Source organism: Lepus europaeus, chromosome 9, assembly GCF_033115175.1.
Source record: "Lepus europaeus isolate LE1 chromosome 9, mLepTim1.pri, whole genome shotgun sequence".
Taxonomy (NCBI): domain Eukaryota; kingdom Metazoa; phylum Chordata; class Mammalia; order Lagomorpha; family Leporidae; genus Lepus; species Lepus europaeus.
The window spans coordinates 71,188,162-71,205,395 of NC_084835.1; the positions used below are offsets into that span (position 1 = coordinate 71,188,162).

General features: G+C 47.4%; 1 protein-coding gene across 10 annotated transcripts in view; it reads right to left on the reverse strand.

Annotated features, from left to right (window-relative positions):
• TMEM241 (transmembrane protein 241) overlaps positions 1-15,220 on the reverse strand; it is a 125,473-nt gene extending 110,253 nt beyond the window's left edge. For all 10 annotated transcript variants that reach the window (XM_062201466.1, XM_062201461.1, XM_062201467.1 and 7 more), the window contains exons 1-3: positions 15,060-15,220; positions 9,286-9,332; positions 4,005-4,082 (exon numbers count right to left, since the gene is read on the reverse strand). In XM_062201466.1, the coding sequence (XP_062057450.1) occupies positions 4,005-4,082; positions 9,286-9,332; positions 15,060-15,131 (197 nt within the window). In that variant the 5' untranslated portion in view covers positions 15,132-15,220. The remainder of the gene's footprint in view (positions 1-4,004; positions 4,083-9,285; positions 9,333-15,059) is intronic.
• Between the last annotated feature and the right edge of the window lie 2,014 nt (positions 15,221-17,234).

Below are 17,234 nucleotides of genomic sequence, written 5' to 3' on the forward strand. Positions count from 1 at the left end.
CCAACTGTGGAGTGAACCAGCAGATGAAAGACCTCTCTCCCTCTCCCTCCCCCCCACCTCCCCCTCTCCCTCTCATTCTCTCTCTGTGTAACTCTGACTTTCATATAAATAGATAAATATTTCTTGTTGATGATGGACAATAAAACGACAAGTAGGTTACAGATTCCTTTGGGGGTATCTTTATTTAAACACGTAGTCCAGCAGCAGAGGAGCTGCAGAACTGCATCCGAAGTCTCCAGTGAAATCATGCCGGGGTCTGTCCTCAGCAATGGCTCAGGGAGCCTGTGGGGTCACGATGCAGCCAGGTGTCTTGGCAGATGAAACAGCTCACCGTGTTCTTACAGGATCACTTTGTAGAGAACACTACAAAGCGGGAAGACTCCCGCCCAGGACTCCAACATCTGCTGGGAAAGTGACTTCCCCGCTCTGCAGTGGCTTGGCGACAGCAGAAGCAGCCAGCCCATGACAGCCTTGTGGCCGAAAGGCAGATTGCCTGCCCCAAGACTGGAGTCAAGGGCACCATCCAAGACCAGGAAGCCACGACAGGTCGCCCGACCAGCACTGTGGGGCGAGGACGATTCCGGAAGGCCACTCTGTGGAGCCAATACATGGCACAGCCAGAGACTGAGGGATGCAGCAGACAAAAGAAATGCTTGCCAGGCCTGAGGCTCATTTGAGAGGGAGAATGGAATGTTCTAGATCATAAGGGCTTTCTCAGTACCATTTTTCCGAGGGCCAACCCTCTGCCCTCTCTGCACAGGTACTCAGTCACCCAGGCACGCTGAGCTTGGGTTCGTTCCTTACATAATGAAAATGCCAAGCCCAGAAGGAAACAGCAGCTACAGCAGACCCAAACCCAGCGCGGGGAACACGGGACAGAACACGGGTGCCGGGCCCTGCTAGTAGCCAGAAGGTAACACCCCCCTGGCCAAGGAAAACCTGAGCTGTGTCAGCACAAAATACTGCAAAAACCCAAGCTCTGGGATCCTTGACGAGAAGTCTGACTGAGCTGACGTCACGCGTGGCTGTGAAACCTCTAGGACATTCAGGAGGGAGAGGGAAATGGTCTGTCAGAAGTTTGGCTGGGGCACGCAATCCGGCTGCCCTGAGACAGGCAGGATCTAGCACCATGTCAAGTGCAAGGAGCCACAGTGCCTGATGAACCCCAGGCCTCTGCAGCCGGAGGATCACCTCTCCCAGGCAAAAACTCGTGGTCTTGAGACGAGTTTATTTCACCCAGTTCTACCAGTCATTACTTCTCTATGCCACCTTAAACAGTAATAAAAGTATCACTAACGCTATCCATAAATGACGAAGAAGCAAAGCTCAATACTGACGAGTATCACTCAGCCTTAAACAGGAATGGAATTCTGATGCATGCTATGATAGGGATGGACCTTGAAAATGTTATGCTCGGGTCGGCAACGTGGCTCACTTGGCTAATCCTCTGCCTGCGGCTTTGGCACCCTGGGTTCTAGTCCTGGCTGGGGCACCGGGTACTAGTCCCGGTTGCTCCTCTTCCAGTCCAGCTCTCTGCTGTGGCCAGGGAGGACAGTGGAGGATGGCCCAAGTGCTTGGGTCCCTGCACCTGCACGGGAGACCGAGAGGAAGCACCCGGCTCCTGGCTTCGGATCGGCACAGCGTCGGCTGTAGCGGCCATTAGGGGAATGAACCAATGGAAGGAAGACCTTTCTCTCTGTCTCTCTTTCACTGTCTAACTCTGCCTGGCCAAAAAAAAAAAAAAAAATGTTATGCTAAGTGAACTAAGTGAGATACAAAAGAACAAAACAGCAGGCACCTGGAAGATGCAAATCACACACACAAAAAGTACAACAGCGGTGACCAAGGGCTGGGGGGAGGGGAGGAAGGGGTGTTACTGTGTAGTGGGTGTACGGCTGCTGCTTGGGATGATGGAAAGGTTGTGGAGATGGGAGATGGTCATGATGGTGATGACTGCACACCATTGTGAATGTCCTTAAAAACCACTGAACTGTACACTGAAAGCTGGTTCAAGTGATAAGTTTCTGGTGTGTGTGTGTGTGTATTTGAGAGACTGAGAGATCTCCTATCCACTGGTTCACTCTCCAAATGCCGCCAACAGTCAGAGCTAGGCCAGAGCTGGAGCCAGGAGCCGGTATCTCAGTCCAGGTCTCTAACATGGGTACCAGAGACCCAACTAGTCGAGCCATCACTGCTGCCTGAGCTGGAAACTCGAGTCAGGAGCCAGAAGCAGGCATCAAACCCAGACAGTCCCAGGTGGAATGCAGGTGTCGAGCCAGCCCTGAGGGATGCATATTTTAACACAAAGGTTTTAAACATGCAGGATGGCATTGTTTTTAAGGAAACATGAGTAAGGTAATTTTTAAAAGACGATGATTAGGCAACACGTAACATAAGAAACTGGAAGATAACGGTCAACAGGAACTTTCTATGGGTAGCAGACCCAAGCTGATCAACACCAGTGGGCTCATGGCAAGAGCGTTCATTCTCATCGAACCTTCTGCTTCTGCGCAGGAACAAACTTAACCATTTGGAGCCACGATGCCTCATTATTTGACAACATTTTGGAACTATTATAGGCCTTGTGAATTCAGGATTAGACCATTAAATCTATTGGTTTAAATGGAGCTCCAGTTCTTACTGAACTATGAACTGTGACAATGAAGCATTTAAGGAAGGCTTGTGCTTAATATAACACATAATATCCCAAAGGTATCTCTAATCCATCCAGCTGAGGGCCCTGTACCATGAAAATGCAAAGATATGACCTAACTATTCCTTTGTATTAAGCATCTTGTGGGGCACATTCTTTCAGAAAATAGATCATGGCATAATAGGTTCAAGTAAATGAATGAACACCTTTGGTCCCATAATCTCTCCTCTATGAAACTTCTTATACTAGTTTTTGCTCTCCAAATAGTATATTTTTAGGAGAAGCCAAAATTATTCATATTTATATTGGATATGCTTTAAAATCTTTCTCAGAATACTGAACAAATGAGTGGCTGAGCAATTAAGCAGTTAACCTGATTAATGGACAAGTTGGGCAGAAAATTTGGATTACAAAGCAAGTGACTTGGCCTGATCACCCAGCTGGGACGTTTATTTTATCCAAATAAACCTTGATTTAGTTTTCCTTTCATTTTGTGCATCATTTCAGGCTAAGCTGGATGACTCCAAAGAATCAAGAGGATTTATCTAGGTAAGGCAGGAGCAGACAACTAATTTGGGTTAAAGTTCTGGCCATAAAAATGACGTGGGCCTTCGAGGTTTCTTTTAAACTTATCTGAAAGGTTGTTTTTTATAGGATAGCAACCAACATAAAGTATGAGCTAGATTGGACCTTAGACCCAGGATATTATTGGGAAAATACAGTCTGTAGATGAGGTAAGAGTGCGGTCACTGTTAATGCTGTGATTTTTATAACCATATTGTAGTCATAGAAGAGAATCGCCTTGCTCTTAGGAAATACTACTGAATTTATCAGTCAACAGAAGAAGCAATGTTTTACTAAATTAGAAACTCATTCTTAATTGATTCAGAAAAATTATATATATATATATAAATTTACATATATATAAAAAATGAATAGAGAGGTGTGGTATAATAACTGCTGGGAACCTGAGTAATGGGTGTGAGAGTTCTATGATATTCTAACTTTTCTGCAGGTAGGGAGCAATTTTAAAACCAATTCACACGAAAAAATTTAAAGCTGCATTCACAGTGATCCTATGATCTAAAACCAAGCCGTGTGACTACGGTATTGTAACTTGTATATTTCAACTCATTTTAATGTTATGTTAGTGGCATTATTAACCAGGACAACAACACTATTTGTGTTTCATGAGATCATAAAATCATTAAGTCTCAGGGTCAGAAGGAAACTAGAAGTCCAAACAACTGGAAACAACATCCATGTTCCCCAGGGCAACACCATAAGCAATGAGTGACACTGCGAGTCAGCAGGTGCGACCCAGGAATGAAGTGCAGGGAGGACGCTATACCTGGAGCTGCTGTTGATCTCCACCCAGCCCAGCTTCCAGGACACGTGAAGCAGGAGTCCGCCAACGAACGTCTGCCACCTGCAAAGGACAAGTGCCAGTGTCAGTGCAATGGTCTGAGCGCAGCACAGCCCGGCAGACCTGACCTCTACACCCACACGGCCAGCCCTTCTCCACGTGGGTGCAGGGGCCCAAGGACCTGGGCCATCTTCCACTGCTTTCCCAGGCCATAGCAGAGAGCTGGATTGGAAATGGAGCAGCCGGGACTAGAACTGGTGCCCATATGGGATGCCGGTGCCACAGGCAGAGGATTAACCTACCCTGCCATGGTGCCAGCCTCTCCCGCTCTAATATTTTTTTTAAAAAATTGGTTCTTCCCAGTGACACAGGCCACCAACCCTCAGCCCCTTTGCTGCCACAACAGACCCCAAACCCCCTGAGAGCCCTGCTCTTGGTGTGCAGTGTTTGGGGCAGCACAGGTAATAACGCCCCTCCCTCTCGCCCAGCAGAAAGTCTACCAAACTGCCAAACGAGTGAGAGGCAGCTGTTGGCATAACTTCATCCTATCTCACTCTAGTTTCTTTTTATTCCAGGTGAATCATCCATAAACCTGAAAACTCCCTAGTTAGTCATGAGTGACTGGAGACACGTCACGTCAGTCACCCCGGAGGTGACTGCAACATACCAGGTGTGGCCATCCTACAACAGAGAACCCCTGGCCTGCAGGACAAAGTCACTCGCGTCAACACCCAGGCCCTGGGCAGATCAGCCCTGTCTGACGTTGTGGGCAGCCGTGTTCGAGTCACTCAGAAGGGCTCACAGCCTGTTCAAAGCTGCCAGGTGCTGTCCTCAGCCCTCCCATCTCCTGTGTGCTGGGCCGACAAGGCCCAGTGTGCGCTCCTCCCTGGTGGAGCTTCACTGGCCCAGGTGAGCAGAGCAGACCAACATAGGCCCAGCCATGCCCTCCAACAGCCTGGCCTGCAGCACGGTTTCTCAACCAGGCCATTTCTCCCACAAGCGACAGTTGGCAAGTGCCTGGGCATATTTGTCATGTTGGGGGAGGAGAAGGAGGAGGAGGAGTGGGGAGAGACTACTGGCATCTACTGAGTAGGAGTCAAGGACGATGCTAAATATCCTACTGTGTGCAGGGCAGCCCCCACAGCAAAAAACAAAAATATAACTCAAAATTCAGATTCCAGAATATCACTATGAGACTGAGAATCTCTGGTCTAGAGGAAAGTAAGGTAATTAACACTAGTTAGTAAGAGATGCTAATAGGATGAGTGCCAGTTACCACGGGTCACCCAGGTGAGGGCAACTCAGCCGGCCTGGGGAAGTCTGGAGGAAGCAATGAGAGCTCAAGCGGGAAGTGTGTTCAAAGCAGAAGACCCAGAAGAGACGAATGGCCAGCGGTGAGACACACAATGGCTCGTTCAAAGCTTCTGGGGAAGTTCAGCTGGTGTAGACCTTAGCAGTTGAGCATTGGAGGACAAGGAGGTGGCAAGAGCGGACCCTGGAGAGAAGGGGCTGGTCTTGGGGGCCATGTCAGTCATGGAAAGGAGCTGAGACGTCGATACTGCCACATTCACACGTGGGAAAGCGCCCTCTCTTTACAAGCGAGAGGATTTTCTTAAAGATGTATTAATTTATTTGAAAGGCAGAGTTACAGAGAGAAGGGGGGCAGGGAGAGATCTTCCATCAGCTAGTTCACTCCCCAAACGGCCACAGTGACTGGGACTGGGCCAGGCCAAAACAGAAGAGGCACTTCCTGCCTGCGTGGACAGGACACTCCCAGGGAGGCGCAGCCCATCTGACTCGCCCACGCCCAGGAAGGAAAAGGCAGTCCAGTTGTGTATAGCAGCCTTCCCCCTGGGAGTTCCCCAAGTCTCTCCAGCTGGAGACAAAGGAAAGGACAACCAGGACAGAAAATGCTCGCTTGTCACGACAAGAGAAAGCAGTTGGGATGTGCAGGGTTAGGCACAGTGGTTAAGTCACTGCTTGGAAGGCCCACATCCCATATTGGAGTGCCTAGTTCAAGTCCTGGCTACTCTGCTTCTGATCCAGCTTCCTGCTAATGCATACTCTGGGAGTTAACAGGTGATAGCTCAAGTATTTGGGTCCCTGCCATCCATGCAGAAGATCTAGATGGAGTTCCTGGCTCCTGACTTCAGCCTGGCCCAGCCCTGGCGGTTGTGGGCATTTGGGGAGTGATACAGCAGATGGAAGCTCCATCTCTCTGTTTCTCTCTGTCTCTCTGCCTTTCAAATAAAAATGAAGATAAATAAATACAGATACATTATTAAAACAATTCCACAGTAGGCCCTTTGCATAAAAACTGACAGATAAGTGCCCATAAGGACTCTACAAAAATAATGTTATCCAAGTACATGATATTAAAAACTCAAAGGCCAAAGGAAGGAGAACATAATCAATGGAGCTGGTATAAATTAGCTAGTTACTGTGGGATGGATGATGTCTTCACATTGCCCTATACACTAAAATAAACTGATTATGATAAAAAATAGAACAAGGCTTCAGTGAAATACAAATAAACATCTATAAGATCTTGTAATGGATGGGCCGGCGCACTGGCTCACTTGGTTAATCCTCCGTCTCTGGCACCGGCATCCCATATAGGCACCGGGTTCTAGTCCCGGTTCTCCTCTTCCAGTCCAGCTCTCTGCTGTGGCCTGGGAGGGCAGTGGAAGATGGCCCAAGTCCTTGGGCCCTGCACCCACATGGGAGACCAGGAGGAAGCACCTGGCTCCTGGCTTCGGATCACGCAGCACTGGCTGTGGCGGCCATTTGGGGGATGAACCAATGGAAGGAAGAACTTCCTCTCTTTCTCTCACTGTCTATAACTCTACCTGTCAAAAAATTTTTTTAAAAAATGAAACAAGGTAATTATAAACAAACTTAAAGGCAAAGAACAAATTAAAAAATTTTCCAATAAATCTGATGGGCAAATGGTAGACATCCTTAAAATAAAAAGCCCTCATCACATAAATAAGACCAAGTGTCTGCTAATAATAATAGAATTAAAAAGGAAAAAACGATCCAACACGGAAAGCAGGCCACACAGCCGACTCATAGAATGACAAATGCCCTAAACAGCACTCAGGCCTAAGAATCAGCCATTAAGGCATTCGGATCTGTCTGAAAAGCCCAAGAGTATTTCAGGCATGGAAAGCCAAAACACTGTGGCAAAAAATGACCTACATGAGAGATCTCTGTAAGATCCCGGTAGAAAGAAGGGGTCATCAAAGAAGGAGGTACCTTTCTCTGAAAGGAGGAGAGAACTTCCACTTTGATTACAGCCTTGTCTAAATAATGTCAGAGTTTGTGGACTCAAGAGGCTTCCATAGCCTTGGCAGCTCATAACAAGAGCCTCAGGCGATCACTGATGTCATAAATAATAGTGTCAATTGTTAAATCAACAAAAAGGAGTCACTGTGCACTTGTTCCCCATGTAGGACCTCTGTCCTTAATGAGTTGTACTATGAGAATTAATGGTAAAACTAGTCTTCAAACAGTTCTATACTTTCTGTGTCTGTGTGGGTACAAACTGTTGAAATCTTTATTGGTACAGAGTTGACCTTCTTTATACAAAGATAATTAAAAATGAATCTTAATGAAGCACGGGATAGGAGAGGGAGTAGGAGTTGGAACGGTTTGGAGATGGGAGAGCCAGTATGAGGGGAAGAACCGCAATAATCCAAAAGTTATACTTATGAAATTTATATTTATTAAATAAAAGCTTTCTATAAAAAAGTAAATAAATAAATAAAAAGCCCTCATTAAATTCTTAAGAAAAAGACATGGGCCCAGCACTGTGGCATAGCAGGTAAAGCTGCAGCCTTCAGTGCTGGCATCCTACATGGGGACTGGTTCAAATCCCGGCTGCTCCACTTCCAATCCAGCTCTCTGCTATGGCCTGGGAAAGCAGTGGTGGATAGCCCACGTCCTTGAGCCCCTGTACCCATGTGGGAGACCTGGAGGAAGCTCCAGGCTTCTGGCTTCGGATCAGATCAGATCAGCTATTGCAGCCATTTGGGGAGTAAATCAGCAGATGGAGGACCTTTCTCTCTCTCTGCCTCTGCCTCTGTAACTCTGCCTTTCAAATAAATAAATAAATCTTCACAAAAAAAGAAAAATACTAAAACTTCACAGAAAATAAATGGGCAAAAGGCACAAAAAGAAAATACATGGAACATAAGGTATGAGTGGATAATAAGGCTAAGGAAACTGTCCAACTTCATTAATAAAGTAAGAAATTATCAGACAAAACAATATATAGGTCAAGTATCACTTCTCTAAAATATCTGGGACTAAAAATGCTTTGGATTTCAGATATTGGAATATTTGCATACAAGTAATAAACTATCATGGGGATGAGACCCAAATCCCAACACAAAATTCATTTATGCTTCATATACACCTTATACACAAAACCTGCAGCCATATACATTTTATGCAAAATGTTTAGTGTGCCTGCATTTTGACTGCAGCCCAACACATGAGGTGAGGTGTAGAATTTTCTACTTCTGGCATGATATCAGGGCTCAAAAAGTTTTGGATCTTGAGGAATTTTGGATTTGGGATTTTGATTACTGATGCTCAACCTGTACTATTTTTTGCTCATGAAATCAGCAGAGAAAAAAAATTAACCATGATTTCAGTACAATATTACAAAATTTTCATATAAAGACTATGTGGCAATGTAAATTGGTAAAATAACTTTTGGAAAATATATTTGCTAATACTCAAAAAGAATACTAGAAACTTTATGTTCTTTAATTCAAATTTCTTATGTAGGCCTCTATCCCCAAGAAGTACTTGGAAATTTGGCAAATCTTAAGACAAAAATATCTGACAACACTGTTGCTTTTATGCTTCTAAAACTGAACACAAGAAGCAGGTGCTTGGCCCAGAGGTTAAGACATAAATGAAGATGCTCATGTCCAGTATTTGTGTGCCTAGTTTCAACTTCCAGCTCCGGCTCCCAATTCCACCCACGTGAAAGATCCAGTTTGAGTTCTGGGCTCCTAGCTTTGGCCTGGCTCAGTCCCAGACACAGGGCATTTTGGAAGTAAATTAGCAGATAAGATTTCTATTTCTCTCTTGGACTCTCAGATGATAATAATAATATTTAATAAAATACAACCTATATGCTCATTCATTGAATAGTCAAATTACAGGATGTCTATGCATTCATTCAGTGTATTCTTAATAACATTTAATTATGTTGGTTGGACATTTCTGTATAAAGAACATAAATACTCACCCTTGGAATAACGTAGGGTAGGTAAATTTCAAGACAGACAGGACATACTGAAAAACAAATAGCAAATTAATGAATATTTCAAATGAGAGAGAACTGGGAGACCATCCAAAAACAAATTCAAGTTTCAAAAAAGGCCTTTATTCCCCACTGAAATCACACAGTAGACACACAGAGGGCCTGCAAAGTCATCCTAAAGAGAGTGGCCTTGCTTCTCCTCGGGGCCACCGGAAGCCGGACCACCTCTCAGCAGGAGGATGGCGCCGGTATCGTCAGCAAACGGGAAGCCCACAGCAGGGACAGATGGTGCCACCACGGGAACATGCCACACCGTCATGGCAGCAACTCCGGAGAAAACTGCACAGCTGCCTGCACACAGCCCGTTTACCTACTGTCCAGTTCACCTAAAACTCCAGCCCCTTCTCCGTGTCTTTAAATGTCTTTGTTTTCCTTCAGTTTTTAGGAGTTTGCATGGCTTTGCATTAAATGATATTTTTAAAACGAATTCTGCATAGGTGGCCTAAATGTTGCTGTATTTTCGAATTTGAAGGATTCTTTTCTAAACCCATCAGCTCAGCTCAATTTGTATTTCTATTACGTCTTTTTATGGAATTTACAGCACTGAATAGAGAAATTCTGTTTCGTCCTTTGGGGGATCTTTTTCTGTCTTTTTTTCAATGATTGAACACTGAAGAATATTTTTGAAAATCTGAAACCATCCCATGGCTTTAGGCAAAGATTCCACTGATTCTTCCCATGATCTAAAAACTGGAGTGGACTAGTGGTGGGCATATTTATATATCAATTTTCTCCCAGCGATCAGCCACACAGAATCCCCCATGTGAGCTCTTAAACACCCCAAGTATGACTGCCTAAGATGGCTGCCTACACTCCAATCTTCAGTTATTCTTCCAGGAAGTCAGTTTATTAACATAATGCATATGCTGCTTCCTCATTTTTCTTGATATTTTTAGTCTAAAATGGAAAAGAGAAAGGACTAAGGGAGCATTGGGGTCACGTGTTGGATGGCATCTTTGACCTTCCTTCTGATACCAAATAGTCACTGAGTTTATTGTGCGTTTAGCCCTGGCCTTGATATTGGGGAAGCTCATAGCTTCCTAAGCTCTCACCTCACCTGGCTAAAGAGCAGTGAAAAAAGGAATCTGTGAGAAACAGAAGCTAAGTGCTCAAAATGCCTCCTTCCAGGAATTCCTCCACGTCCCTGGGAAGTGATGCTCGCAGCAGCAGACCACTGCACGGCCGAAAGCGAACCCTCACACAAGGCTCTCACGGGAAGAGAAAGAGCCATGTGGGGGCCTCTGAAGGAAGCCCGGAAGTGGGCTGGGCTCCAGGCAGAAGGCTCCACAGCTGTGATAGGACAGGCAGGGAGCTTGGGCCTCCCACAGAACACAAGACTGCACAGCTCAGGCCAGGCCAGAATCCCAAGCCACCCTGGCTAGAACCCAGCAGTGCTGGGCCATCTCGACTCTACCTAGAGTAGCTTCCTCTGATATACACTTGGTGCTTCAAAGCCCCATCAAACACCAACCATTTTGTAAAAATATTTATTTTATTTATTTGAAAGGCAGAGTGACAGAGAGAGATAGAAAGAGACAGAGAGAGAGAAAGAGAGATCTTCCATCTGTCGGTTCATTCCCTGAATGACTGACAGTCAGGGCTGGGCCAGGCAGAAGCCAGGAGCCAGGAACTCCATCCAGGTCTCTCAGGTGGATGGCAGAGGCCCAAGGACTTGGGCTTTCCCAGGAGCATTAGCAGGGAGCTGGATTGAAAATGGAGTAGCCAGGACTTGATCTGGATCGCAGGCAGAAGCTTTACCCACTGCACCACAACATGGCCCCCAAAACCAGCCATTTTTTAAAACAGTGGAAGGTGTGTAAAATTTAATTTTTTTAATTCTTCCTACAAATAAAGAAGGAGAATGGTTGAAGGAGAAAACTACACATAGAAACCTGAAAATAACTTGGTATGGAAAAACTGGAAGAGAGCATCGTTACTGTCGACACAGAAAATCTTCACAAATTCAAAAGAAAATTCTTTTGGCAGAAAGGCGAGATGCAGGATATGCTCACTGCGCAGCTTCCTTTTCCCGTTCAGCCTCTGTAGCAGCCCCCACCCCACCACCGTCTCGGCCTGCAGGGGATACGCTGCAAGACCTTCCCAGGGCGTCTGAAGCCAGGGACAACACCGAATCCTGCACACACGGTCTCTTCCTATGTAGACACACCTACGATAAGTTAGGCACACTGAGAGATTCGCAGCAATAACTAATGAGAAAGTAGAATTATTCTAACAACATACCATATATTATGGCAATCAGAATTATTATAACAATACAACATAGCATTTAAAACTTATAGGGCCAGGCATTTGGTGCAGGCATTTAAAACACCACTTGAACACCAGCATCTCATATCAAGAATGCTTATGTTTGAGTACTTTCTTTTTCTTTTTCTTAAAGATTTATTTATTTATTTGAAGGCAGACTTACAGAGAGGCAGAGACAGAGAGAGAGGTCTTCCATCTGCTGGTTCACTCCCCCAGATGGCCGCAATGGCCAGAGCCGAGCCAATCTGAAGCCAGGAGCCGGAAGCTTCTTCCGGGTCTCCCACACAGGTGCAGGGGCTCAAGGACTTGGGCCATCCTCCACCACTTTCTCAGGCCATAGCAGAGAGCTAGATTGGAAGTGGAGCAGCTGGACTCAAACCAGAACCCATATGGGATGCTGGCACTGCAGGCGGCGGCTTTACCCGCTATGCCACAGCGCTGGCCCCCGGACCTACTTGCAATTCCAGTTTCCTGCTAATGCACACTCTGGGAGGGAGAAGGGTAATGGCTCAAGTAGGTGAGACCCTGAAACCCACATAGGAGACGTGTATTGAGTTCCTGGTTTCCTTCCAGCCCAGCCTCAGCTGTTGCAGGTTAAGGCACCAACTGTAATGCCAGTATCCCATAAGAGAGTGCCAGTTCGAGTCCCAGCTGTTCCACTCTAGCTCCCTGTTAATGCACCTGGGAAAGCAGCATAAGATGGCCTGAGTATTTGGGCCCCTGCTATATAGGAGACCCAGATGGAGTTCCCAGCTCCCGGCTTCGGCCTAGTCCAGTACTGAGCATAGCAGCACTCTAGGGAGTGAACCGGCAGGTGGACGATCTATTTCTCTGTCTCTTCCTCTCTGTCACTCAGCCTTTCAAATAGATAAATAAATACAGGTTTTTTCAAAAGTGGTTTTGCCTACTCAGTGCCACGATCTGTGGGCTTTCAGGAAAGATGTACTATTCTGCCCTTCTGATGTTAGGAAGGAAATAAAAGGAAGGTCATTCTGGTTTAAAGTAAAACATCACCAATGTATTTTCCAGGTTAAGTAGGCCAACTGGAAACAGTGAGTTGAAAAGGTCAAGATATCACAAATTCACATATTCTGAGTAGGTGCTACAGAAAACCAAAACTTTTTAGGCTACCTGTCTTACAAGAAGCAAACAATCTGTCAGAAGCTAATAATTACTGAGTTGCATCGTAAGCAAAACATTGTCCTTCCTGTCTCCCTTTCCTTTTTTTTTTTAAAAAAGATTTATTTATTTATTTATTTGAAATACAGAGTTACAGAGAGAGGTAGAGACAGAGAGAGAGAGGTCTTCCATCTGCTGGTTCACTCTCCAGATCGCCGCAATGGCCAGAGCTGCACCGATCCGAAGCCAGGAGCCAGGAGTTTCTTCTGGGTCTCCCACGCGGGTGCAGGGGTCCAAGAACTTGGGCCATCTTCCGCTGCTTTCCCAGGGCACAGCAGAGAGCTGGATTGGAAGTGGAACAGCAGGGACTCGAACTGGTGCCCTTATGGAATGCCGGCACTGCAGGCAGCGGCTTTACCCGCTATGCCACAGCACCAGCCCCTCCGTTTCCTTCTTCTAGAGTCACTGCTACTGACCCTGTGCAACCTCCCCCACGATGATAAACAGAAAGCCAACCACTCCACTACAACATCAGCTCATTCTCGCCACCCTGTGAAGAGGACTTTTTATTCCATCTTAAAACAAAAACAAAACACAAAAAACAAAAATTTTAAAGAGATTAAGGTTGGGGCAGGCGTTTTGGTGCAGCAGGTGAAGCTGCCATTTGGGATGCCCAAATCCCGAATCAGAGTGCCAATCTGAATCCCAGCTACTCTGCTAATGTGGATGATGGCCCAGCTTGGATCCCTGCCACCCACTGAGAGAATAGGATGGAGTTCAGGGCTCCTGGTTTCCACCTGGCCTAGTCCTGGGCTCTTGTGGGCATTTGGGAAGTGAACCAGTGTAAGAAAGATCTCTCTCTCTCTCTCTCTCTCTCTCTCTCAACACTCTGCCTTTCATATAAATAAACCTTTGGGGACAAAAAGAGAGAGCAAGATTAAGGCATCCACGGCTAAGCTTATGCAGCCAGGAGGCCTCCCACTAGGTCTACAGTCGTGGCTCTTCCAAGGGCCACAACCACAACTAAACATGACCTGCGGAGGGAAACGGGCACGGGTGGCATCCACTGAAGGCGTCCACTGAAGGCAGCCACTCTCTGTGAGTGATGCTCAAATGCTGCTTGCGGACGGTTCTGTGCAGAGAGCCAGGGTTGAGAGGAGGGGAAGAAGTGGGAAGAGGGCAGAACGCACTCCACAGCCCAGCACAGCGGTCCTGGGCCTCACATCACCACTGTGGCAACAGCCCAAAGGCCAGCCCAGCAGGTAATGCCCTATCCGTGCTCATGGGTCCAACATTTCACTGCAGGCACCACACCCACGGCCAACTTACCCCTCCTACCAAAACAAAACCCCAAACAGGGGACTACATGGCAGATGACATAAAGTTACATTTTAGTTCTATTTTAAAAATTACAAGGGGCCGGCGCTGTGGCTTAGCAGGTAAAGCCACTGCCTGCAGTGCCGACATCCCGTATGGCACTGGTTCGAGTCCTGGTTGCTCCACTTCAGATCCAGCTCTCTGCTATGGCCTGGGAAAGCAGCAGAGGATGACCCAAATTCTTGGGCCCCTGCACCCATGCGGGAGACAGGGAAGAAGCTCTTGGCTTGGATCAGCACAGCTCCGGCTGTTGCAGCCATCTGGGAAGTGAACCAGAGGATGGAAGGCCTCAGTGTCAGTGTCAGTGTCAGTCTCTCTCTCTCTCTCTCTCTCTCTCTCTCTCTCTCTTTCTCTCTCCCTCTGCCTCAGCCTCTCTGTAACTCTGCCTTTCCAATAAAATAAATAAATCTTAAAAAATAATAATAATTGCACAAAAAATAATTCCAGGAAGAAGCCTAGAATAGACCTAAAGTGCTTGGGATGGAGACATCCAACACAGGTGTGGGAATGAGGGGAGTTGGAGGACATGGAATAACTCCCTCCCCCATTTAAGTCTTCTGGAATCTTGCAGGGTGGGCTTTGGGGGCAGGGGAGTGTTCAGAAAACAGCAGGAGCATCTGCTGGCTTCCCTTCCCTTCCGAGGGAACCAGCAGCCAATTTGCGTTTTGGCTTTTTGGGTTTTACTTTGTCTTTCCCTTGAAAGTGGTCCTCGCTGCCGGGCATTAAGCCCTCAGACCACGGCAGGTCAAAATAATCCAATTTCTCAGCAGGTGCGCAGGACAGGAATCGCGGAACTACGGTCCGGCAAATCCTATCCTAAAAGCGCATCCCACAGTCAGTTTCTTCGCTATCCCCATCCGCGATGTAATAAAGATGAAAAGCTGGAGCCCGAATCTCCCACGTGCCATCACCGCCTTCCCCGCCCGTCCCCTCACCTTGTTCGTGACGTAAGACGCCAGGTAGCAGGTACAATAGGTGAGGCCAACCAGGGACCGCCCCAGGTACATCGGTCAACTTGCTCCCCTGCCCGGGGAGAGGCGATGCCCGGCCGCCCGAGCCCCCAGGCTCCCAGGCCGCCTGGCTCAGGCAGGAACCAACTCCCCGGGACCGCCACGTGTCTCCCGGCGCCGCCAATCAGCGCGGGGACCGCCCCCTGGCCTGCCGGCTTAAAGGGGCCGCGCCCTGGCCGGCGAAAGCCAGGCAGTCTTGTGGTGCCCCGGGCCGGGGGGCCTGGAGGCGGGCTGCAGTGGAGTTGCGACCACCAGTGGAGAAAGATCAGGGGATAGTTCTGGGGAAAAAAAGGTCGAAAGTGGTAGACGAGAAAGCAAGCAGAATGCAAACCAGCTCACAAGGCACTTTCCCGTGTACATGAAAACATTCCTAGCTGTCTGAGAGAGCCGAGAGATCTCGCTGTCCTGAGCTGTCCCGGCTTTCTGCATTGAGTCCGTGTTACTTTGGCAAAAGACACAGGCAAGCTAACAAAAGTCAATGCTTTAAAAAAGAAGGAGAAAGGAGGAGGAAGAGGAGGAGGAGGAGGAGAAAAGAGGAGGAGGAGGAGGAGGAGGGAACTCGAGTACAAGTGTGTGTGTGTGTGTGTGTTTCCACCGCAGTGAAACTTGTGTAAGGTAAACCTTTCCCAAAGCAGAGTTTCAAGCCCAGCTCCTTCTCCTAGTCTTGGGATAGAAAGCTGACTTCCTTCGGCTTCTGGCAAAGGTTGAGAACGGGCTTGAAAACACACGGATAGGCTTGGTGGGTAAGGAGATGTCGTTGGTCTCTATAGGTAGAAACTAACAGGTGTTTGCATGCTGGGAAACCATCACTCGTAGGCCACAGACAGGGTTCACATTATGGCCCTCAGTCCTGGGGCAGTGGCTGGGAACAGCATGCCAACTAACAGGTGGTCTTTATGTTTTCCACAGGTAAGCCGTGTTTCTCTCCATCTTCCAGCAGGAGAGAGGACTCACCCTGGCTTGTCCCCCTGGAAGCCATACCTGAGCCCCACTTTCCCATCACAGGCCTGCACCTCTGCACCCTGGGGACCAGCAGAGGAAGGGAGGTGGGACTGTCACTCCCTACCCTACCAAACCTGACCCTAAGTCTCCTTCTAACTGAGCTTGGTGTAACGGATCACTGGGAGCTTGGTCTTCAGTGTGGTGAGGCAGGTGGAGGAACCTGTAAGAGCTGGAGCCTAGTGGGAAGTGGTTAGGCCATGAGGGTTCCCAATTAACGCTTACAAGACTGCACTGTTAGGAAAGCATGAGCCTGCCCCTCCCGGCTCACCAGGGAATCTCTCCCTGTCCCATGCGCTCCACCGTGACGCCCTCCTGCCATGGTGTGACACAGGCAGGGGAGCCCTTATCTGAACCAGCATCAAGCTGCTTGACTTTTAGCCTACACATCTGTGAGCTAGCAAACCTCTCTTTTTTACACATTGCCCAGTATTTTGTAATAGCAACAGAAAATAGACCAATACAGTCTCCCTCTCCAAAACACCAAACTTTAATGACAAGAAAAAAGATCACCGTGGAGCCAGTGCTGTAGTGCAGTGGGCTAAAGGCCCTGGCCTGCAGTGCGGGCATCCCATATGGGCACCGGTTCAAATCCCGGTGCTCCACTTCCAATTCAGCTCCCTGCTAATGTGCCTGGGAAAGCAGCAGAAGATGGCCCAAGTCTTTGGGCCCCTGCACCCAGGGGAGACCCAGAAGAAGCTCCTGGCTTGCAGTTCCTGGCTCTGGATCGTCTCAGCTCCAGCTATTGCAGCCATTTATTTTGGAAGTAAACCAGCAACAGAAGACCCCCCCCCCTTTGTGTCTCTACCTCTCTCTGTAACTCTTTCAAATTAAAAAAAAAAATCTTAAAAAAAAGATCACTGTAACAGGATCAATAAGACAGGTGTATTAGAGAAAAACTAGTCATCTCTCCACATTTCTCCAGTCCACACTACACTTTCCCAACAAATCCACCCCATTAACCACCACTACTCAAATACTACCAAGTTGGTTTATTGTTCTACACCTTTCTCTATATCCATAGACCAGCATCTACACATTTATAAGCTGTTCCCTTAGAAAAATGATTCTAACTGTACACATTGCATAGCCCCCCTCTTT